This window comes from Hydra vulgaris, chromosome 11, assembly GCF_038396675.1.
Source record: "Hydra vulgaris chromosome 11, alternate assembly HydraT2T_AEP".
NCBI lineage: Eukaryota > Metazoa > Cnidaria > Hydrozoa > Anthoathecata > Hydridae > Hydra > Hydra vulgaris.
The window spans coordinates 30,752,501-30,776,787 of record NC_088930.1 but is presented as its reverse complement, the minus strand read 5'-3'; the positions used below and the strand labels follow the sequence as shown (position 1 = coordinate 30,776,787).

At 29.1% G+C, this 24,287-nt stretch overlaps 1 protein-coding gene across 2 annotated transcripts in view; it reads left to right on the top strand.

Annotated features, from left to right (window-relative positions):
* Positions 1-24,287, top strand: part of LOC101234487 (coiled-coil domain-containing protein 13) — a 68,909-nt gene that overhangs the window by 25,440 nt on the left and 19,182 nt on the right. For both annotated transcript variants that reach the window (XM_065810744.1, XM_065810745.1), the window contains exons 5-10: positions 1,304-1,348; positions 1,906-2,004; positions 2,122-2,226; positions 6,856-6,978; positions 14,070-14,246; positions 15,078-15,367. In XM_065810744.1, coding sequence (XP_065666816.1) covers positions 1,304-1,348; positions 1,906-2,004; positions 2,122-2,226; positions 6,856-6,978; positions 14,070-14,246; positions 15,078-15,367 — 839 coding nt within the window. The remainder of the gene's footprint in view (positions 1-1,303; positions 1,349-1,905; positions 2,005-2,121; positions 2,227-6,855; positions 6,979-14,069; positions 14,247-15,077; positions 15,368-24,287) is intronic.

The following is a 24,287-nucleotide window of genomic DNA, read 5'->3' as shown; positions in this document are numbered from 1 at the left end:
AAAGTGCAGGTGCTTTTTCGTTAATTTTTTGTTGCTTACAAAATGAACACTTATGTTACATATACATATATATATATATATATATATATATATATATATATATATATATATATATATATATATATATATATATATATATATATATGGTAGTACCACGCTCAACTTGTTTCTCCGCACAGCGGCCTTGTTCGTCAAGGTTTGTGTTTCGGAGTTATAGAGTTGAGAGAAGGTTGAGTTGAGAGAAGGTTGGGGAGGTGAATTAACGAAAAAAAATATATATATATACATATATATATATATATATATATATATATATATATATATATATATATATATATATATATATATATATATATATATATATATATATATATATATATATATATATATATATATATATATATATATATATATATATATATATATATATATACACTATATATATATATATATATATATATATATATATATATATATATATATATATATATATATATATATATATATATATATATATATATATATATATATTATACAAGTATTATATACAAAAAGTAAAAAGTAAAACTAAATACATATTAAATTAGTAAATAAAGTAATTTAATAAACAAGCACATTCAAAGTTTGTTGTTTTCATTTTTATCTTGGTTTTATTGCGGTTAGAGTGTTTTCATTATAGTAATACCATTGATGTTTTGATTTGTACAACTCTTAATGAGCTCAAGAATTTTTAATTTCATTTTATTCAACTAAAAATTAATTTACTTCACAAAAAGTCTTGACACAAATTTTGTATGCAGCACTCGAGTGCTTAATAAAAGGAAGGGGGGGGAATAAAAGGGTGGGTGGGAATTTTACTCCAGATTTAATAAATTGAAGAGTCTTAATAAAAGGGTGGGTGGGAATTTTTTACAAAACACAAATAAAACAATTTAACTTTAATGTGACTTGCAGTCAAATGTGCATTTTTAAACAGTTGTTTCATCATAATTTCAATAGGAATTAATATTCTTTTATTGGTTTTATACTAAGGTGAGAAATAAACAAAAACCTAATAAAAACCTAATTTTTCATTTGATAAATCATGGTTTACAAGATTTTTTAAAGGTCAACAATTTTTAAAGTCTGATTATACTTAAAGTTTTTATTCTTAAAACAACATTTTACCTGGATTAATTTTTAAAAGTCAAAAAAATTAATTTTTTTAAGGTTAATTTTTTAACCTTATTTTTTAACTGGCCATCATAAATATCCCTATTACGTTTTTATATGTGTATATATTTTTAATTTATACTTTATTAAGAAAGCCGCTATTAGCATTAAAAAAACAGATGAAGAAAAGGTTGAGGTAACAATATTAACATTTTACAATTGTTTAAACGTAGTTAAACATATTGCAGAAAATTTTATTCTTATATAGGAAAGCCTAGACTTTAGAAATAAATAAATATACAGAAGGTAAACTATCCAAGTATCTTAAGTTAAAAAATCTCAGTTAAACTTTTGATGAATTTACACTAATAGTTTTAAAAATGTTTATTTAACTTTGTGAAATACTTTGCCACAATATTCTAAAATAATGATTATAACAAGAATTTATGACATTCAGTAATAATGATATATTGTCGGGGATAGCGCAAAACCATGTAACTAGCATTGGATAATACTGCACATCTACATTTTTTTTACTGGAGCAGTTTAAAACTTTTTTTTTTATTTTAACAGATTTTTGGTTCATTTTAGTATAAAGTGTATTATTCATGTTTTTTGTAATGTCAACAATAGATATTTGGTGTTAAAATTATTAATATCCAAATATAGTAGCCAATGCTAGTTACGCGGATTTGCACTATCCCTGATGATATAGTGGTTTAAATTAGTAAAATTTTTGTTTAAACTTTCTAGGAAGACTTAAGAAATAAACTAAATGACGCAATGAAAAATTGTTCAAACTTAAGAAGCGAGATGGAAAACCTTAAAAGAGAACTTAAAGTAGCTCACAAGGTTTTTATTGTTATTTAATATGCAAGTTCATTTTTAGTTGTTATATACCAACAATAATTATTTTTTTATGTAAAAGTTTTAAGAATAATCTCAAGTTTGAATATCTTATTGTCTCAGGTTTTGAGTAGAGAAGTGGGCGAACATGTATCATTTGAGTCATTACTTAGCTCAGGATCAACTTGGCGAGGCAGGCAACAGCAAATAGTTGCTTTACAGTCTAAAGTATGGTATAATCATTTTAATAAAGATGATGAATTTTTGTAAATTATTAAGTTACCAAATCAAAAACTTATATGATTATATATTTTTCTAAAACTAATTTTCAATTTATGTATTCCATACTTTCACTTTCACCATTGACTTGTTAAGAAAACTGCTCCATACTTTCACCATATGACTTTTCAAGAAAATTATTCCATACTTTCACCATATGTTTTTTTAAGAAAATTATGACAAATTTTTCTCCAATATGACTTTTTAGGAAATTATTTTAAAAAAGCTTTCAATTTATGTATTCCTTGAAATTAATGTTTCTTTTTCTGGAGATATTGGCTTTTTTCTTATCAAAAAGATCATAAGGTAGCCTATTCATAACTGAAGAACTCCAGATATTTCAGAGGTTTTGGTAGTAAAAGCTTCCCCAATAAAATAAGTTATGGGAACAAATGTCATTTTAAAAGATACATAGTTTTGTTAAAAGAAATGTTGGTAATCCATAAGTTACAATTATTTGTTTTCTTTTTTTGGGCTGGTCCAATTACTTCTGAAACAACACACCCTTTCATAAATATAAAAAATAAATCCAGTGAGGGCAAGGTTTAGGGTGATGGGGTCATGATTAAGGTCAGATTTAAGGTCATGGCTGGTTCGAATAGGGTTAAGACAAATGTAAGGTTGTTTCAACTTGATAATTAACCTTAAATCTTTACCCAGACCTGACCCTCAAATAAATGTTTGTTTTTTTAATCTGTGGAAAAGTGCATCACATAATCATGCCTATTAGTGATGTATCAACCCATATTCAGATCTATTTGTGGTCAGCACAAAAAAGCAAATTTTTATTTTATGCTGCTTATTTGAAAAATTACTAAGATATTTTTTTCATCCTAGAGACGGTGCCAATGATAAATATTAAGTGTACACAAAAATATAAGGAGGAAAGAGCTTAATTTATTGCATATATTATATTCCTATCTCACTTGTTATCTTCCTCTCTCACTCCAGATAGTTCTTTGAGCTTACTTAATCTGTAAGATCAAAAGCAAAGAGTGGAAAAGGTATAGACACAAACAACTAGAAACTTAGGTTAATATCTTTCTCTCTCTCTCTTTCTTTCTCTTTCTTTCTCTCTCTTTCTTTCTCCCTCTTTCTTTCTCCCTCTCATTCTCTCTTTAAGACTTGAACAAATATCTATGTTTAAAGGAGATCTATTACAGCAAAATAAAACTGTATATTATTATTTTTTCCATAATTTTTTTATTTTCTTCATTATCTTAAAAAAAGTGTCTAGATTTGGTAAGTATATTATATACTAATATTAGGAATATATTAAGAAGAATACTAAGAAGTCTGCAGAATATACTAATGATATGCATATCTAAGTATGCAGTAGTAGATTTTTGATGAAGTTCACCTAGGGAGTTAGCATATCTAACCGTTTTCATAGGATTCCTTTTAAAAATCAAAGGAATAATTATGGTATTAGTTTTCATCATATAGCATTATCTGAAGACTTCTTGCATATTAGACTAGTTCATTTAGGGACTTAGAATAGGGCAGGTCATTTTGGAATGAGAAGTTAGGTAATGCGATTTTTTTATTAAATGAAACAAAAAGTGTTTGGTTAGACCTTTTTTTTTAATAAAGTTTAAGTTGAGCTAAAATGATTTCAAGTATTGATGAGTATAATTAAAAAAATCTTTGCCACATTTACTGTTTACATTTTCATGCAAAATTAAAGATTGCCACATTGCGCAAGATAAACAAGTGTTAAATTTTTTGTAGGAATAGAACAAGTTTTGAAAAAGTAAAGAATGTCAAACAAGGTTAAAATATGTAATAACACAAAAACTAAGGTTGGTAGAAGTCCTAACCCTCTTATAAATGCAGAACCACCCACCCACAGATAGATTATTTGCAATTTTTATTTTTTGAACAATAGTTATCTAAGTTATAGTTTCAGCATATTTGTAAAACTTATAGCAGAAAAAATAATTATGATATGGAAAAAAGTTAATTCTCTGTTTTCTTATTTTCTTTCCACTTATTGCATAGCAAATAATGTTGAAGTACTTCTTAATATATTCAGACTGTTAAACCAAAGTAAATGTTAAGTAGCAACAGACACAAACACTTCTAAAAAACTGGGCTTTTTGATATCAGTTTCTGCTCTTGTGATCTAAATGTTTTTCTCTGTGATGTTAAAAATATCAAGTGTAAAAAAAAAAATTGAACTGATATTCAATGCACATGTTTTGTTTTTTTAAATAATCATCAGATAATTAAAATAAAAATTATTTTTCAATAAAATATGTATTACTATGAGTTTCATATGTAATTGCTCAATATTATCATTTAACATATAGATTCCTGTAAAAGACTTATATTTAAAAGATTATATTTAAAAGACCAAAAAGAAAAGTTTTATCTAAAAAGATCATTTCAATTTGGTTCAATTAAATAGTTTAAAAACCAGTTTTTTCGTAGAAAAATAAAATTAAAAATAAATTTTTTAATAAATCAAAGCAACATGAAACAATTTACTACCTAAAAGTATCAGAATCTGGTTCAGAATGTTAGCTCTAACTCTAGTGAGGTAATTAACATATAAGTTAAAATTCGGTTCATCATTACACTAATTATTTATTTACAACATTTAAAAAATTATCTTAGATGTGAATAACTAAAACATGTTTAAAAAAATGAACTCTTGTTGGTAATTTAAATAATAAAAACTCAAGTTTTTATTTTTATGGATTCAATTAATAATTTAATTTTGTTAATTAGCCTTCATTTCATGAATAAATTTTTTTTTTGAAAATAACTTTGTAACTTTGAACTTCAAGCTAACCCTTATGGCAAGGAATACCTTACTCTCAAAGTTTTACCTCGTTGCAGCAGCAGTAAAAAAATTAACTCAGATCCTGTAGGAAGTTCTTGAACAGTATGACTCTTATGGCTTTTATCTTCATCAGAATGAGTATTCCTTTAGATCTTTATTTAAAACAATTGATGAAGCAATTAAGTCCCCAAATCATTTTGCAGGACCAATAGGAAAAATGGCTAATACCAACAATAAGCTTGATTTATTTGTTAATTTTGGCGTTATTAAATTTCAAATTACTGACATTGTTTTAGAAAAAGAAATTTTAGATGATTTAAGTAATGGCCAGAAACTTTTATATGAATATTGAATTACATATTCAAGTTGGAAAATCAGTCCTCTTAATCATTATTGCTGGTTAACATTGGCAATATAATTGATGTTTATGTGTGTGTGAGTACTAGTTCCAGATTCAGGGTTATTATTTTGATAACCTATATTCATCCAAGCCTATGTTCCTACATGGTTCCGCCATAAAAAGCACAATAAGTTGGATGATGCTTTATCAATCATTTAGTAAGTCAAATTAAGCTCCAAGAAAAAGAACTACAAGAGATTTGCTTACCAAACTTCAGGTTCGATACTTCTTGCCTCCTTCCAGAGAATTTTTTGTACTCAATGTTAAAGTTAAAGAAAATTTTTGCATAATCAATAGCTTTGTAAAAATTATTTGAGATTAGAAATCATAAAAAACTTTGACCAACTGACATATATGAACCAGCAAAAACTGAAGATTTTACTGATGAGATTATTGTAGAAAAGTTACTTTCTGGAAAAAAATTCAACTATACAGATTTTCCTGATTTTAAGGAACATTTTAAATATAATATTTGTATTTTTTTATAAAATCCAGACCATGTTTTGTCAGAGAATATTGTTGTTATGATAATTTTTACTCTAAGAATAATACTAAAGTTTGATACCAAAAAACAAAATATATTATAATATATATTTTTTTTGTGTTGTCATAACTGCAAAGCCTTTTTTCCTTTCATTTATTTTATTTTATGTATCAATTAATTAAGTCCTGAATTTGCAATACAATACCAAAAATGCCACAGCAAATGTTGCGAGGAAAGCCATCTCTTGAAAGATAAAATCGCTCATGAAGGAACTGTTTTAATTAAATAAAATTTTCCAGGATACATTTTTGGATCGTTTAGAAAATATTTCTATAATGCCAAACAATCGAGTCTAAAAAAGTTGTAATTTGGCTTGCCCAATTACAACTTTTATTTTTAATTACAACTTCACTCTATAATTTAATAACTATTTAATTAAATAACTATTTAATTGTAGAAAATTTTAAAATCAAAATTTCCTAATCAATGTTCTAATCAAAGTTCTTTGAATTCAAAGTCAAAAGCATTGGCACAGAAGTTCTAACTCAGCAAAGTTTTTTCAATCTAGATATATTTTTATATATTTGTCTTTTATATTATGTCTGGCAAAGTTTTTTTGATCTAACTATATTTTTAGATTAGCAAATAAAATTTAAAGTAATGAAAGAAGAAAGTCTTGTTGTTTATCAACATTAAAGTAGATAGTAAAAAAAGTTGTCAGATTAAAGTTTTATTATACACAGCACCAAAAACAGAAAGAAATCAATAATAATAGTAATAATACCTTTGAAAGCTGTTGTAAAAATATATTTTATGAGTTGTGATTGTTATTATAAATTTTGCATTGTGATTGTTTATAAACTAAAAGGATAAAAAATTTAAAAAATTTTCATTTTTGTTTTTTAGGTTGAGGAGCTTGAAAAAAAAAAAGTTGAACATAAAGACAAAAATTCTTTTGTTACTCAAATCGAAGAAAAACAAAGGTTGCACATAAAAAAGTTAGAGTTGGAAAAAAAAGAACTTCATGAAGTAACTTGAATCTTTAAACCTTTTTTTCAAAATATATTTTTTTATAACCACACTGAACACTAATAATAATTTTTCATTACAAACAACGCAAAACATGAATAAAAGAGATTATAATAGTAGAAGTTTTAAAATGATTAAAACTAAATATTTTGATTTTAAATATCTATTGATCTATAATGCTAAGTTCCAATTAATTATCCTTTGTCATCAATCTTTTTTCAATTGACAAATTGAAAAAATTGAAAAATCTAATTTCCTTTATTAATACAGTTTGGAATAATTAGAGTAGTTTGAATAACAGAGCAATTCAATGTTAACAGGAGTCTTTTAGTTTTATTAATAAATTAATAAAACTAAAAATTTCTGTTAACATTTATTTAACTACTATTGAAGGCTTTTTTCCTCTTTTTATAGCAACTTCATATGTATTTGATTTTACCAGTTCACAAATGGTAGCAAAAATTGTTGGTAGCAAATGGTAGCAAAAATTGTTATTAGTGAATACAAATGCTAGGTATTAAAAAAGCAAATTGAAACTTTTGTTAATTTTTCATGGAATATATATTCATGTTAATTCATGCTGATGGAGGTGCTAAACCATTTTTATCCTAAAATACATATTGCGCGATTCATGTTGAAGGAATACATATGTGAACAAAGTTACAGAGAAAAGAGAAAACTTGAAAATAGAAGAACAGACCTTTACATTACTTGTCTAAGTACACAGAAAAATAAAACATGCGTAACTCAGATGGACATAAAAGGTATTAATGGTATGCAAGATTTAGAAAAATTTTCTGAGTGGTCTAGTAATGGCTCAATTGTAGTACAAAAGATATTTGAGTACATAATCTATAATAAAGTAAAATTTGCCATTGTTAGAACTTAGATACATTAGTTCTAATAAGGTTCTCAGATGCCAATAACCAACCAAGGCTAGTGCTTCATTCCTAACTAAATTATAACTAAGTAAACAGAAAACTGTTTATTTATTTAATACCCTAATAATTATGACAAAAATGAATTAAAATCACTTAAAACCTTTCATAGTTTGATTTAAAAAAGTTTTTTAACAATTTTGTTGTTGTCTTGTGTATTAAACTGTGCATCAAATGTTTCATCTGTTATATTATTTTTTATTTTAGTTGCAAGTAGCCCAAGCCTTCAAAAACAGTTTGTTTTTTTTATCAAGATTGATCAATTTTTTTTCATCAGAAAATCATTAAAAATTTTTTTTTAATGATTTTCTGATGTTTCATTACAATACCTGTTTAATAAATAGTTTGAGTTGTTGAGCTAAATGCAAATCAGCTTATTTCTCATATCATTTGTACTCTAGAACTAATCTAGAAGACCCCCGAAAAAGAGTACTTCAACAAAAGAGAAAATGTTTTTACTGAGTTAATAATTCATAGAATACAGTATCTGACTCACCCATATCAGCCACTACATTATTTTATAAAACAGGAATGAATTAATAATCTTCTGTAAATGCCACAGTAGAATTTAGCACAGAGGGAGCTTGTATGTTCTTCTTCAACTGAAAAGCTAACTTAAAGTATTGCCAAGCAAGTTTTTAAAAATTAATTTTGTATACATTCTGTTTGACATTTTTAGCTGAATTATATCAAATTCAAATTTAGTCATTTTTCATAACAATTTATTGATTTATTTTCATTTTTATATTATTACTGATGATTTCTTTGTCATTGTCAAAACTACCATCAGGTAGTTGAAATAAATGTTAAATGAGATTAGTGGTAAGATTAGTTGTTTTTCTTTTTTTTATCTTGTTATCAAATTAATCATCCTTATTCAAAATGTTTGGATTTGACAAGTACTTGATGAATTAAATTAATAATTCTTTTTTTTTCTTTACTATTTAATCTCTCATTTGTCACTGGTTCCCTAATCTTTTAAAAAAAGCATCTGTTAACTGATCCATAAAAAAGACTCAAAACTTGACTGCAATAACTACAGACCAATATTATTAATATCAAAAATCAGCAAAGTTCTTGAAAAACTAAAGTATTCTCGTATCTTTAAAATTAATATCTAATTATAAAATTAATATCTCGTATCTTTAAAATAAATAATTTAAAATAATCTCGTATCTCGTACAACTTTCTTAATAATTCTAAGTGTATTTACCAATTTAAATTTTGTTTAAAACACTTTTCTTCCCATGCTCTTAGTAGCATTACTGAATTGATTCGTGATGAGATTGATTGTAGTTTGTTTGCTTGTGGCATCTTTATTGATCTCCAAAAAGTTTTTGAGCACAGTTTGACATCCAGTTCACCACAAGATTCTATTTAAAAAGTTGTATTATTATGGCATATGGGGTATTGCTAATTTTTGGTTTTCATTGTGTATTCAAAATTGTACTTAGTCTCAGTTAATGGGTTTGAATATGGTGTCCCACAGAGTTTTTTTCCTGGGAATTTACTGTTTTTAATATATATATTAATGATTTGTCTCACTCTATAAAAAATTGCTCATCATTTTGCTGATGTTCATCATTTCGCTGATGACACTAATCTTCTATCCATTATTAAATCATACTCACAACTTTTTAAAAAATCTACTTCAGATCTCCATCTTTTGTGTCATTGGTTAAATAGTATCCATATTTCTCTAAACATCAATAAAACTGAATTTATTTTTTTTACCCTCCAAAAAAAATTTATTAATTTAAATATATAAATCTTGGCAGTTTTTTTGACAAAAGTCTATCATGGTACTATCAACTGATTCAATTAAATAAAAAACTCACAAGTCATTAGTATGTTGTCTTTAATACAACACTTTGTTCCTCAACATACTCTGATATCAATTTACTACTCATTATCATCCCATCTGAGCTCATGTCACATTGTCTCAAAGTTAAGCTAATGTCACAAGGTCTCAAAGAAATTTTCTATTAAATACAATAATTTAATAGAAAACTTCTTTTTTGAAGGCGGACATACAACTTCTTGTTTTTTTTGGAAAAGTGTTACAAAGGGGGTGCCACTAAAACTTATGTTACTTTTACAATATTTGAAATAATTTTGTTCTGTAAAAAGATTAAAGAAGATAATAAAGTTTGTCAGCTTTCGACTCAAAATGTTGGATTAATAGTCGGGCAAAGTCTCCACATATATAATTTTTTGTGTGCATATTTATTTTCTATTACATTCTTTCATCTAAATATAAATTTTCTATTTACATCAGGTTTAACATCAAAATTTTCTATTTACATACTGGTTTGACATCAACAAACTGCAATACATATGCTTACTCTGTGATAGAAGCAACTTATGTGACTGTAAATACATATGCTTACTCTGTGATAGAAGCAACTTATGTGACTGTAAATACATATGCTTACTCTGTGATAGAAGCAACTTATGTGACTGTAAATACATATGCTTACTCTGTGATAGAAGCAACTTATGTGACTGTAAATACATATGCTTACTCTGTGATAGAAGCAACTTATGTGACTGTAAATACATATGCTTACTCTGTGACAGAAGCAACTTATGTGACTGTAAATACATATGCTTACTCTGTGACAGAAGCAACTTATGTGACTGTAAATACATATGCTTACTCTGTGATAGAAGCAACTTATGTGACTGTAAATACATATGCTTACTCTGTGATAGAAGCAACTTATGTGACTGTAAATACATATGCTTACTCTGTGATAGAAGCAACTTATGTGACTGTAAATACATATGCTTACTCTGTGACAGAAGCAACTTATGTGACTGTAAATACATATGCTTACTCTGTGATAGAAGCAACTTATGTGACTGTAAATACATATGCTTACTCTGTGATAGAAGCAACTTATGTGACTGTAAATACATATGCTTACTCTGTGATAGAAGCAACTTATGTGACTGTAAATACATATGCTTACTCTGTGATAGAAGCAACTTATGTGACTGTAAATACATATGCTTACTCTGTGATAGAAGCAACTTATGTGACTGTAAATACATATGCTTACTCTGTGATAGAAGCAACTTATGTGACTGTAAATACATATGCTTACTCTGTGATAGAAGCAACTTATGTGACTGTAAATACATATGCTTACTCTGTGACAGAAGCAACTTATGTGACTGTAAATCCATATGCTTACTCTGTGATAGAAGCAACTTATGTGACTGTAAATACATATGCTTACTCTGTGACAGAAGCAACTTATGTGACTGTAAATCCATATGCTTACTCTGTGATAGAAGCAACTTATGTGACTGTAAATACATATGCTTACTCTGTGATAGAAGCAACTTATGTGACTGTAAATACATATGCTTATTCTGTGATAGAAGCAACTTATGTGACTGTTTTTTTCAAAAATAATAAAGGTTTGGTTGCTGAACTGTTCGGTGTTAGGTAAAATTTTATGGCCGAGCGTTCGGACTCGGTGTTCGGCCAAAAATCGGGTTCGGCGCATCCCTAATACATATGCTTACTCTGTGATTTAACAGAACTGTGATAGAAGCAACTTATGTGACTGTAAAGGTAGTGTAACAGACACAAAAGCATTTTAAATTCAAAATTCAAATTTTTAATTCAAAGCATTTTAAAAGAAGACACAACTTCTGCTCCTGATCCCTAACTGGATGCAACTGTCTTAATTCCTAAATTAACATAGTTATGTAAACACTCTTCCTCCTCTTCACTCAACAACCCTTTTTTTTTTTTGTTTTTTTTTTTTTTTGTTTTGTTCAATAAAAAAAAGTAAATTAAGTGATATATTTTTCTTTACAAAGTGAAAGAAAAATAAAAATAAATTTATATAACTAAAAAACTCACTTATTTTAGCATCAGAATGAAATTACTAAACAACTGACCTCTCATGGAAACCATAAATAAAATTAATTGTAAAGTTAGTATCTGCTTAGGTTGCTTCTCTTTATTGTGCTTGCCATTCTTTTACTCCTGATTCCATTCTCTACCTCTTCAAATCTCTTATTCATCCATGTATGGAATACTGTTGTCCTATTTGGGCTGGTTTCTCTAATGATGCTCTTTCTCTTTTAAGCAAAGTCCAAAATGCATTGTAAATATAGTTGGACCTGTTATATCTGCCAAGCTTGAACCTTTTTCTCATTGCCATAAAGATGCATATCTTTCTCTTTTCTAAAAATACTATTACAATTGCTGCTCCAATGAGCTATCATCTTGCTTGACTCCTCATTCTGCATTGTCTCATCCTTGCTATATCTTTTCTCTGACATCCTAAACACTCATAATTCTCATATTACTCATTACACTTGGAGTGCAAAGCTTCTGCTTATGCTAAGAATATTCAGCTTTTAGCACCCAACATTTCACTTGCTCTCACATCTTCATTATTAGATAAATATAAACCAGCCTAACAATCTACATTCTTACATTCCTTTAACAATAATTTATACAGCTCTAACAGTAGTCCCAACATAATATGCTAAACAGAAGACACTACATTTTATAAATTAATTATGAAAAAAGTCACAGGAGCAATAATTTAATATAACTTATGTAGATTTCTTAAGTTTCCACCATGTCTACCTACGCAAGTTTTCATTGTGAGCCCCTTCCAGAGATAGTATTGTTCTTTATAAGATATTAAAACTAGCAGGTATCTGTAGAACTAGGAAAGCTAGCAGATGAACCCTGGTATATTAAAGCATGGATGAAATGAAAATCTCCACCTAAGAACACCTTTTTTGTCTTATAATTTAAAATCTGTTGGCTGAATTTTTTTAATGTCTTTGACATAATGGTCAAGATTAAAGATAATATTCTTACGACAATCATTTATTCTTAATGTATCAGGGATTCATAGAAAATGTTTTCTATGTGTCAGGGCTACATATAAAATAAATGAACATCATACACAGATCCAGAGGATTTTAATTTGAAAACTTCAAAATGGAAATTCTTGTACTTTTCTCCTTTATCTCTAGCAAAATAGAGTAATACCTCTTTGTCAGAGCCAATATCAGAGTTGAGATGATCTCGAATTTGAATATTGTTAAAAACTTGAAGTTTTCAAATTCTATTGAAGAAGTCACACAAAAACACACAAGAACAAAGTGTTTCATTTGTAGATGGATAAAGCAAAATAGACTTTACAGTAACATGTTATTTACGGGCATGGATTTTCTGCATTTGCTTTTCTTGTCATGTTAACTAAAATTTAATGTGTTTAATAACAACACTTTGGTTTTAGGTCAACTATGCTAAAACATAAACATGAATAGCAATATAGACTTTTTATTTTTTTAGGCTTGGTTAATTGTAAACAAATAGGAAAAAACAAAACAGAAAAAGCAGAGTAGCTTTTGTTAGACATCTTGAGTAGATCAGCAGATAATTTTTTCTGCAATTTTTAAATAATAGCCTTTGGTTGCTAATATGATAAACTCAGTATATCAATTCGCTGTTGGATTTTTTCACCTGTTAATTTGTTTCCAATTAACTTTTATTTTCAATAAAAAAACTTGTTTTACCACTAAATCTCTTATTGAGCCAATTATGATAGTATTATCAAGAAAAAATGCTGCAAACACTTTTGAGACTATCTTGTTCTTTTAAAATCCAAATTTGCTTACAAGAACAAAACTCCAATAAAAGCTTGTTGCTCCAATAAAAGAAATCTTTCTGTGGATAAAATACGTTATAGAAAATTTTATCAATCAAACAGTTTGATCAAGTTGACTATCCAGAACAATACAAATATCTTTTTTTTTCACATATTCATTAGAATAGTTACTCGTTTGTTCTAATCAAATATGCAACTTGTCAATTTAAAGGTAGTTTGTATAAATATTGATACATTAAGATAACATTGATGCAATAAATGAGACATTAAAGTAAATTACATAAAGTAAAATACATTAAAGTAAAACCTCGAAAACAAAACTTTACTTAGGTTAAACAAATAAAAATACATTTATGGGTTTATTATATTTTTTTAGTACTTATCATGTTTTTTATTACTGTTATTTATAACTTGTAATATTATTAATTTTTAAATTAAAATTCTACAATAATACAAAATTGAAAAAACATGATAAATTCTGATAGTCTCTGTATTTTAGAAGCAGGAAAAGCAGTTGCAAGTTGTCACTCAAGAACGTGATATTTTTAAGGAGAAAAGTAATGCTGCTCGTACTCGCAATCAAGTTCTCTCTCAAGAGCTCAAGAACTTAAAAGACCAATTAAAAGTCTGTAAGGAAAAAAATCAGCAAGATGATGATTTGATAAGTGCATTGTTAGTGAGTCTATTGTTATTATTTGTAATTTTTTTTTGTTTGCATATTGATTCTATAACACAATCAGTGATGTTGATTTTGGTGCTTAGTCTTTGCTGTTTTTAGAACATATTTTGATGTACTTAACTTTGGTTTTATTATTCAAGTCTTTAGCCTTGTTCTTGGCTTTGTTCTATTTTTTAAGGTTAAACTTATATATTATTGGTACTTTCCATATTTGTATATTATTGGTACTTACCATAATAAATTACTTTGCAATGTATTATGGTAAGTACCAATAGTATAGCCACGAAACCTTTAATAGTATTTACAGGCCAATGGCATTAACTACATAATTTATCATTTCAGCCATTCACACTCACAAAAGGGTTAATGATGAAACCAGATGAGGTTAATTTGGAAAAAGTTCTAACTTTATTTGCTAACAGTTAATAACTATATCTGCTAACAGTTTATAATCATATAATAATAATCAAGTTTAGTAATATAATATAATAATGAAAGTATAATATAATAATCATAATATAATAATCAAAACTTTGCTATTTCAGTATTTTAATTATAACTAGTTTTGCAAGAGAAATAATTTACTAATGCCAATGCTTGAAAAATTCACAAAAAGGCCTTGGTTAGCTTTTAGCCATGAATATTAATGAACAAACCAAAAAGGCCTTGGTTAGCATTTAGCCATGAATATATTAGCATATTACATACGTAAAAAAAAAAAAAAAATTATTAACCTTCTTTCTACATTGTTTTTTTTTTCTTCTTTTAAGTGACTGCAATAATAATAGTTAAACTTTTTAGGGTGATCAAGAATATCTTTTTTTATAGGGTGATCAAGAATATCTTAAAGATGAAAACAGTAGATTGAAGCAAAAGATAAAATCTAGACAAAGTTCTGAGAGATTACATAAAGTTCAAGGTGATACAATGTCTGAAAGCTCAAACTCCATTGTTGAGAAACTTAAATCTGAAATGGTGCTTCAAGAGAAAAAAGTAGAATTTCTTGAACAAGAAATTCTTAAAATAGATCGTTGTTCTTCAACAAAAAGTTTAATAACTAGTCCTCCATTAACTCATGGGAAAAAAATGTTTGCCAGCCCTCGAAGACAATCTTCTAAGTATTCTTTTTTGTAAATCAATAAGATAAATTATTTAAAAGAGTACTTAGTAATATTTTTATTAAAAATCTAGGATTGTGTTTTGTAAGGATCAAAAAATTACTAAAAAATTTTAAACATAACAAAATTTTCTAATGTCATATATCTAACAACAAAATTAGCAAAGTTTGCAAAAAAATCAAGTTATGTATATTTTATTTTATTCTCTTATTGTGTTCACTAGGATGCATTAAAATTTCATAAGGGCATTAAAATTTCACTAGGATGAATTAAAATTTCATTAGGGTGCATTAAAATTTCACTAGGATGCATTAAAATTTCACTGGGATGAATTAAAATTTCATTAGGGTGCATTAAAATAGGATGAAAAAAGAAATAATTGAAATTATGATGTGATAGCAATACAAAGTTGTCTTATGGTTTAATTATAACAAATTTAAAAAAAAATCGAAAGTTTTAGACCTTTGAGTTCCCCAAATGACTCAAGATCTTTTTTTGAAAATTAACTTTTACCTCTTTTCTTCCATGTATGTAATTATAATATTTTATTTTATATTATAATAACATTATAAAATATATAAATAATATAATTTTATAATATTTATTATAATAAACAATTTAATTATAATACTTTATCATATTTAATAATATTTACAACTAATAGTTTCATATTTAAGGGGTAAACAGATTCTATCTGTTGACCAGCCTCGCACCCCTTCTTCATCTATTAGGCTGGCGCAGATGTATTTTTAATACATTGTTTCCAGTTTAGGATGTTGAATGCTGGATCTTCTTGACTTAATGCATGGGTTTTGCTTGTGTCTCTGTTTTTATGACTAGGCAACTCATTCTACTATCTCCTAATGAGGGTACAGCTCTAAAACTCAGTTTTATGGTTTCTGAGGCCGGCTGGTAGTCAGGTTTCCCAAACTCTGTGGTAGCTCTCAGAGAGGCTGATTCCATCAACAGCTGAAAAATATCAAAGTATTAACAGTGCCATGTTGCGCATGGATGGTGTCCCTGTTTGTACTTTTGGTGTGCATTGCGGAGGCCACATTTGGAGCCCTTTGTTACGGCTTAAGGTTTATTAATAGTAATGAGGCAATTGCTTGGGCTATTAAATAGTGTACTGAGTACTATCTATCCTTTAAGCCAAGTTCTTTAACAAATTTAAAAATGAATAAAGTACCAAAAACTATAAAACAAGAAAAACCATTGTCATCACCAAGTTCTCTAAACCAATCATTCACTAATATTTGTGGTCTCCGAAGTAACTTCTCTTCTGTTGAGTCTTATCTCTTGCAAAGTTCACCAGACCTACTTGCTCTTTGTGAGACTAATTTGAGTTCGGCTGTCTCATCTTGTGATCTTAGTGTTGATGGTTATCTTCCTCTAATTCGTAAAGACTCCAATAGTCACATGCATGGCCTCGGCATTTACATTCGTAAGAATTCACCCATTTGTTGCGAAACTAGGTTTGAATCCAAAGACATTTCGTTTAGTACCACTCCAAAGATGTTTCGTTTAGCACCACTTCACTCTATTGCCTTTGTCTTTGTTCTATATCGCTCTCCTTCATCTCAAGACTGCACACTTTTTGACATTATTTCTGATCATATTGACTAAGCCCTCTCTCTTTATCCATCAGCTAATATAGTTTTTGTCGGTGACTTTAATGCTCACCACTCTGAATGGCTTGGCTCTAGTGTCAGTGACTCTGCAGGCATTAAAGCCCTCAACTTTTGCCTTTCTCAATCCCTAACTCAAATAGTCAACTTTCCAACTCGCTTTCCAGACAACCCGAATCATTTACCTTCTCTACTCGACTTATGTCTTGTTTCTGATCCTAGTCAGTGCTCAGTTTCTCCACATTCACCCTTAGGAGCTTCTGATCACAGTTTGATCTCTCTAAAACTAATATCTCATTCTTCTTCATCACCTGAATCCCCCTATTATCGAACCTCTTACAACTACAATAAAGCTGACTGGGATTCTTTCCGTGATTTTCTTTGTGATGGCCTTTGGGTAGAAATCTTTCGTCTTCCTGTCGACAAATGTGCTTCTTACATAACTTTGTGGATTCAGGCTGGCAAGGAATCTTTTATTCCCTCTTGACGATTCCAGGTCAAGCCTCACTCTCCTCCGTGGTTTTCCTCACACTGTGCTGCTGCGATTGCCAATTGAAACCGTTACTTCCATATTTATCAGCAAAACAATTCTCCAGAAAACAGACGTCTGTTTATTACTGCTAGGAACAATTGTAAAAAGGTTTTGTCTAACGCCAAAACCCGCTATTCTCAGGTCATGAAATCTCGTATCTTATCTCAAAAATTAGGCTCTCATGACTTCTGGAGAATCTTTAATAATATCAATAATAAGGGCAAATCTATAATTCCACCTCTCTTGTATGGTTCAGACTTTGTCACCTCACCTAAAGACAAAGCCGAATTGTTTGCTAAAAACTTTTCATCAATATCATCTCTTGATTCCACTAGTTGCGTTCTACCTGATATTGCCAACAAACAGGTTGATCCATTGCTTGACATTCATATCACTCCAGCGTCTGTATCTAAAGTGATTTCCTGCCTAGACACTTCTACAGCTTGTGGCCCGGACAACATACCTGTTATTGTCTTGCAGAAGTGTTCTCCGGAGCTGTCGTCTATACTCTTAAAACTATTCAACAAGTGCTTATCAGAGTCTTGCTTTCCAGCCTGCTGGAAAGCGGCATCTGTTATCCCTATCTTCAAAAATTCTGGAGAGCGATCTGATTCGTCTAACTACTGTCCCATAAGTCTTCTTCCTATCATAAGCAAGGTTTTTGAATCTTTAATTAACAAACACTTAATTTCTCATCTTGAATCTAATAACTTACTTTCTGACCATCAATATGGATTTCGATCTTCTTGTTCTGCAGCTGATTTGCTAACAGTAATAACTGATAGGTTTTATCGTGCATTAGATAAAGGTGGAGAGGTTAAGGCTATTGCTCTTGACATTTCAAAAGCTTTTGATGAAGTTTGGCATGCTGGTCTTCTCCATAAGCTTTCTTCTTATGGTGTATCCGGCAACATCTTTAAGATCATTGAATCCTTCCTTTCCAATCGTAGTATAAAAGTTGTCCTCAATGGACAACACTCTTCTTCTTATTCTGTAACTTCAGGGGTTCCTCAAGGTTCTATCCTTGGCCCTATACTCTTTTTAATTTACATTAACGATCTTCCAGATATTCTCATATCTAAGGTGGCATTGTTTGCTGATGATACTACCATTTTGTCTTGTCGTGATAAGAAACCAACACCCTCTGATTGCTTGGAGGGGGCATTTGAGCTTGAAAAGGATCTTACTTCTGCTACAGCATGGGGCTCACAGTGGCTGGTGAACTTTAATTCAGATAAAACTCAATTTTTTTCAGCCAATCGTTATCGCAATAAGTTAGATCTTCCTATATTTATGAACGGTGATGTACTCGATGAGTCACCTACTCTTCATCTTCTAGGACTAACTCTTACTTCCAATCTTTCTTGGAAACCATATATCAAATCAGTTGCAAAATTAGCATCTGCTAAGGTTGCATCTCTTTATCGAGCTCGTCACTTTCTTACTTTGGATTCTTTTCTCTATCTCTATAAATCTCAAATCCGGCCTTGTATGGAATATTGTTGCCATATCTGGGGCGGATCTTCTAATGATGCCCTTTCTCTTTTAGACAAGGTGCAAAAACGTATTGTAAACATAGTTGGACCTGCTCTTGCAGCCAACCTCCAACCAATATCACATCGTCGTAATGTTGCTTCTCTTTCTCTTTTCTACAAATACTATAATGGGCACTGCTCTAAAGAGCTAACTTTTGCCATCTAATATAATTCATTCTCGTGTTACTCGTCATTCAATTAAGTGTCATCCTTTTTCTGTGACTGTTCCTAAGTGCTACAAAAACTCTTATTCGTCTAGTTTTTTTCCTCGAACATCAGCTCTTTGGAATTCGCTTCCTTCATCTTGCTTTCCTGATTCATATAGTTTGCAATCTTTTAAGTCATCTGTCAATCGTTATCTTGCTCTACAATCTTCATCTTTCCTCTTTCAGTAACTTCCAACTTTAATTAGTGGCTGCTTGCAGCCTTGTTGGAAGCGAAGATGTTCAAAAGAAAAAAAAAAATATATATATATATATATAATTATATTTACAACTAATAGTTTCATAAAAAGAGCTACTAAAAAGTTATTAATTTTCATTTATCAACAAATGATTTTTTATAACTAAAAGTTAATAGAGTTAATTCAATTTGATTTTTTTTCAAGTATGTGGTTTTAAGTTATAATTATTTGGTTTTAAATTATAAGCATGTGGTTTTAAATTATAAGGATGTGGTTTTAAATTATAAGCATGTGATTTTAAATTATAAGCATGTGGTTTTAAAGTTCTTCTGCAACTATTATAAATCACTATTAGCTTGTTAAGTAAGAGTTGGAACCAAGCATTTATACCTAGGACTCTGTATTAGAAATAGCAAAATAGGTTTCTGGAAACATTTAAAGAACTTAAATGAATCCTTGATTACAATAATATTGCATATGCGGGTATTACAACTAATCAAGATTTATATCAAGCCAGTTAAGCCATTAAAGGTCAGTTGTATTGACAAGTGGTATAAAGAGAAGTACAATTCAAAAATTTGAAGCTTTGAAATTAAGAGCAATTTAAAACTATTTGACATTTTAGCATTCAAGTTTGTGTAGAGCAACTGCCACTGCAGTAAACAATGTTTCTACTGTAGAAAAAACATTTTTGGCAAGTGTTTCTCTTAATGTTTATTAGCAAAAAAGACAAAGAGGCAACCAAAAAACTCAAACAAATTGTATTTGTTTGAGAGTTTCTGTCTTTAAAGTTGTAACCATTTTATTAAAGTATTATAAAACCTTTTATAAAACTACAAAATTATTTGTTAAAAATAAAAATCTATTGGTTAAAAGCTCAAACATATGTTGTTTAATTGTTAGAAATAAAAACCTATTGATTAAAAGCTCAAGCATATGTTGTTTAATTGTTAAAAATAAAATCTGTTGATTAAAAGCTCAAACATATGTTGTTTAATTGTTAAAAATAAAATCTGTTGATTAAAAGCTCAAACATATGTTGTTTAATTGTTAAAAATAAAAGTTATTGGTTGAAAGCTCAAACATTCGTTATACAGTCATAGAAGAACTACAATTATTCTTGGGTTCCAATTTAAGTAACCAATAATATCAAAATAAAAGACAAGAAGCTATTATCAGAAATTATGTTTTGTATGCAGGTTAATAAGAATTCAGAAATGTAAATTGGCTGGGAGATCAATTGCTATCTCCATTTCCGATATCATTGCACAAGTACCATCAAAAATTTATTAGAACATACAATCGTCTGATGGTATATTCTAATAAATTTTCAAATGTACAAATGTACAATTAAAAGAAGAGGTGATTTTTTACCACAGGCAATCACTAATGAAATTAATACAGAGATAATATTAAGCTATGATTTTGATGACAGTTTCTGTTATTCAGCCTATAAACAAGAATTTAATATTTTAATATTGCTGGCAGTCAGTTCTGATTTAAATTTATATTGGAGGCAAGTTCCTTTCTGACTTGGTTGGTTGCTGTTTTTCTTATTCCAGCTGTAGATAATGGTCATATAGTAGCAGAAGTGATGGTAGACAAAATCATTTTAGTTTCGTTTGTGATTTGTAAATTTGTAGTCATTCGAGTTTGTTAGTCCACTGAAGAAGTTTAACTTGTTGATGGTCTATCAGTAAAAATTGATTAGGATCTTAGCAATCTGTAACCTAAGATTAGTAACAAACAATATGCAACCACACAAATCTAAAATATAAAAATATAAAATGCATAGTTTTATACAAAAACCTAAATTTTTCTCACATTGATATTTTTTAATTGAAAATATAAGAAACATATTGAAAATAGTTCATACCATATAAATAATATTTTATACCTGGTTAAAGTAAAAGTATTCATCTTTCCATTTTTGAGTTGTAATGGACACAAGTCAGTTGATGCAAACCCACGCAAAATGTTAGTTTACATTGATGCCTTTAACCAAGTTATTTGCAAAAGTTCCGCTAGTTCAGAAATATAAACTGTTTTTCCAGGATTATTCACAAGCAAAAAACCTACTTCACAATTATATAAATATTTAAAAGGTTCATAGACACCAAGATCTAGAGGTTGAAGTTTGTGTGATGTATGTGGCAGTACAATTAGCAAGTAAACTCCATTTTCTTTTGATGCATCAATAAAATTGATTGTCAAATGCGACTCATGATTGTTTAAAACTAAAGAGTCAGATTCTCTTTGATGAATGTGCAAAAGACAAAAACCGGGTGAACCACACCTTAAATGTTTCCATCCTGTTCACTGCTTTGCCAGCGCATCCTGGAGGTCCATTTTTTAGAAATGTTACCTTGAAATGCAATTAACTAATCTTTACTATCTTTTTTTTTTTTTCTAACCAAGGGTTTGGGCAATCTTTTTTTAAAGTAGACATTTTTCCAATTTTACTTCAAACTCATAAGCAAGACTTCGAAGTTTATCTGAACATAAACTGTACCCCATTTTTGAAGTTTTAATGCAATATTTTTTTAAAGTTGTTTTTCTGTTTTTGAAAATAATTTTATTAAACTTGAAGTGTATGCATTGCTTTCAGACTTTCCATCAGTAGATGTTCTGGCTTTCACTCTTTTTTGTGCAGTGTTGACCTGTTAACTTCATATATTCTGACAGCTTTCTTTTCACTAAGAATTTTATTTTGAGCATCCTCAACTGCTTTGACCATTGATTCTGGTGACCATCCATCATTTTTGTGACCATCCACCATTTTTTGCAGATAATTTTTGGTATTTCATCTTTGATTCTACAATAAAATATTTTACGGTTTCTTAATATAAAAATAAGATTAATTTTCTTTTCTTTTTTTTTTTATTATCTTCGCTTCCAACAAGGCTGCAAGTAACCACTATTAGAGTTGGAAGTCACTGGAAATGAGAAGATGATAGAAGTTTATAGAGCAAGATAACAATTGAAAAACAACTTAAAAGATTGCAAGTTATAATAATCAGGAAAGCAAGATGAAGGAAGCGAGTTCTAAAGAACGGATGTTCGAGGATAAAAATAATGTGCATATTAATGAATTATGTAAACATAGTTGACTTACAAGAGTAGGTCCAACTATGTTTACAATGCTTTTTTGCACCTTGTCTAAAAGAGAAAGAGCATCATTGGAAAATCCACCCCAGTTACGGCAACAGTATTCCATACAAGAATGGATTTGAGATTTATAGAAATAAAGAATAGAATATGGAGTTAGAAAGTGGCAAGCATGATACAAAGATGCAATCTTAGTAGATGCTAATTTTGCAACCGATTTGATATATGGTTTTCAAAAAAGATCGGAAGTAAGAGTTAATCCTAGAAGATGATGAGTAGATGATTCATCGAGTACATTACCATTCATTAATATAGAAAGATCTAAATTATTGCGATAATAATTGGCTGAAAAAAATTGGTTTTTATCTGAGTTAAAGTTCACCAGCCACTGTGAACCCCATGCTGTAGAAGAAGTGGAGTCCTTTTCAAGCTCAAATACCCTCTCCAAGCAATCATTGGCTTCTTATCAAGACAAGAGTAAATGGTAGTATCATCAGTGAACAATGCCACCTTAGATGTTATAATATCTGGAAGATTGTTAATGTAAATTAAAAAGAGTATAGGGCCAAGGATAGAATCTTGAGGAACCCCTGAAGTTACAGGATAGGAAGAAGAGTGCTGTCCATCAAGGACAACTTTATACTATGGTTGGAAAGGAAGGATTTAATAATCTTAAAATGTTACCTGATACACCGTAAGAAGAAAGCTTATGGAGAAGACCAGCATGCCAAACTTCATCAAAAGCTTTAAAAATGTCAAGAGTGATAGCCTTAACCTCTTCACCTCTATCTAATGCACAATAAAACCTATCGGTTATTACTGTTAGCAAATCAGCTGTAAAACAAGAAGATCAAAATGTATATTGGTGATCAGAAAGTAAGTTATTAGATTCAAGATGAGAGATTAAGTGTTTGTTAATTAAAGATTCAAAAACATTGCTTATGAAAGGAAGTAAAACCCAGAACAATGTAAGGAAAACCATGGAGAAGAGTGAGGCTTGACTTGGAATCATCAAGAGGGAATAAAAGATTCCATGCCAGCCTGAATCCAAGAAGAAGGAAGGCAAAAGATTTCTACCCAAGGGCCATCATGAAGAAAATCACGAAAGGAGTCCCAGTCAGCATTAAGATAGTTGTAAGAGGTATGATGATAGGGGGATTATGATGATGAAGTGGAATGTGACAATAGTTTTAGAGAGATCAAACCGTGATCAGAAGCACCTAAGCATGAATGTGGTGAAATTAAGCTCTGACTAGGATCAGAAACTAGACTCAAGTAGAGAAGGTAAATAATTTGTATTGCCTGGAAAGCGAGTTGAAAAGTTGACTATTTGAGTTTGAGATTAAGAAAGGCAAAACTGTGGACTTCAACACCTGCAGAGTCACTGACACTTGAGCCAATCCATTCAGTGTAATGAGCATTAAAGTCACCAACAACAATGATATTGGCTGATGGATAAAAAGAGAGAGGGCTTGGTCAATTTGATCAGAAATAACATCGAAAATTGTGCAGTCTTGAAATGAAGGAGAGCAATATAGAACAAGGAAAAAGAATTTAATTTCATAACATCTTTATATAAGATTTACCAATTTAATATAAAATTTTTGTTTTCTTATTTTGTGACACAATAGAAAAAACTTGTTTATCTCTTATTATGATGTTTATTAATTGTATCAAATCACAAGTTTTACAATTAAACCTTAAAAGTACATTT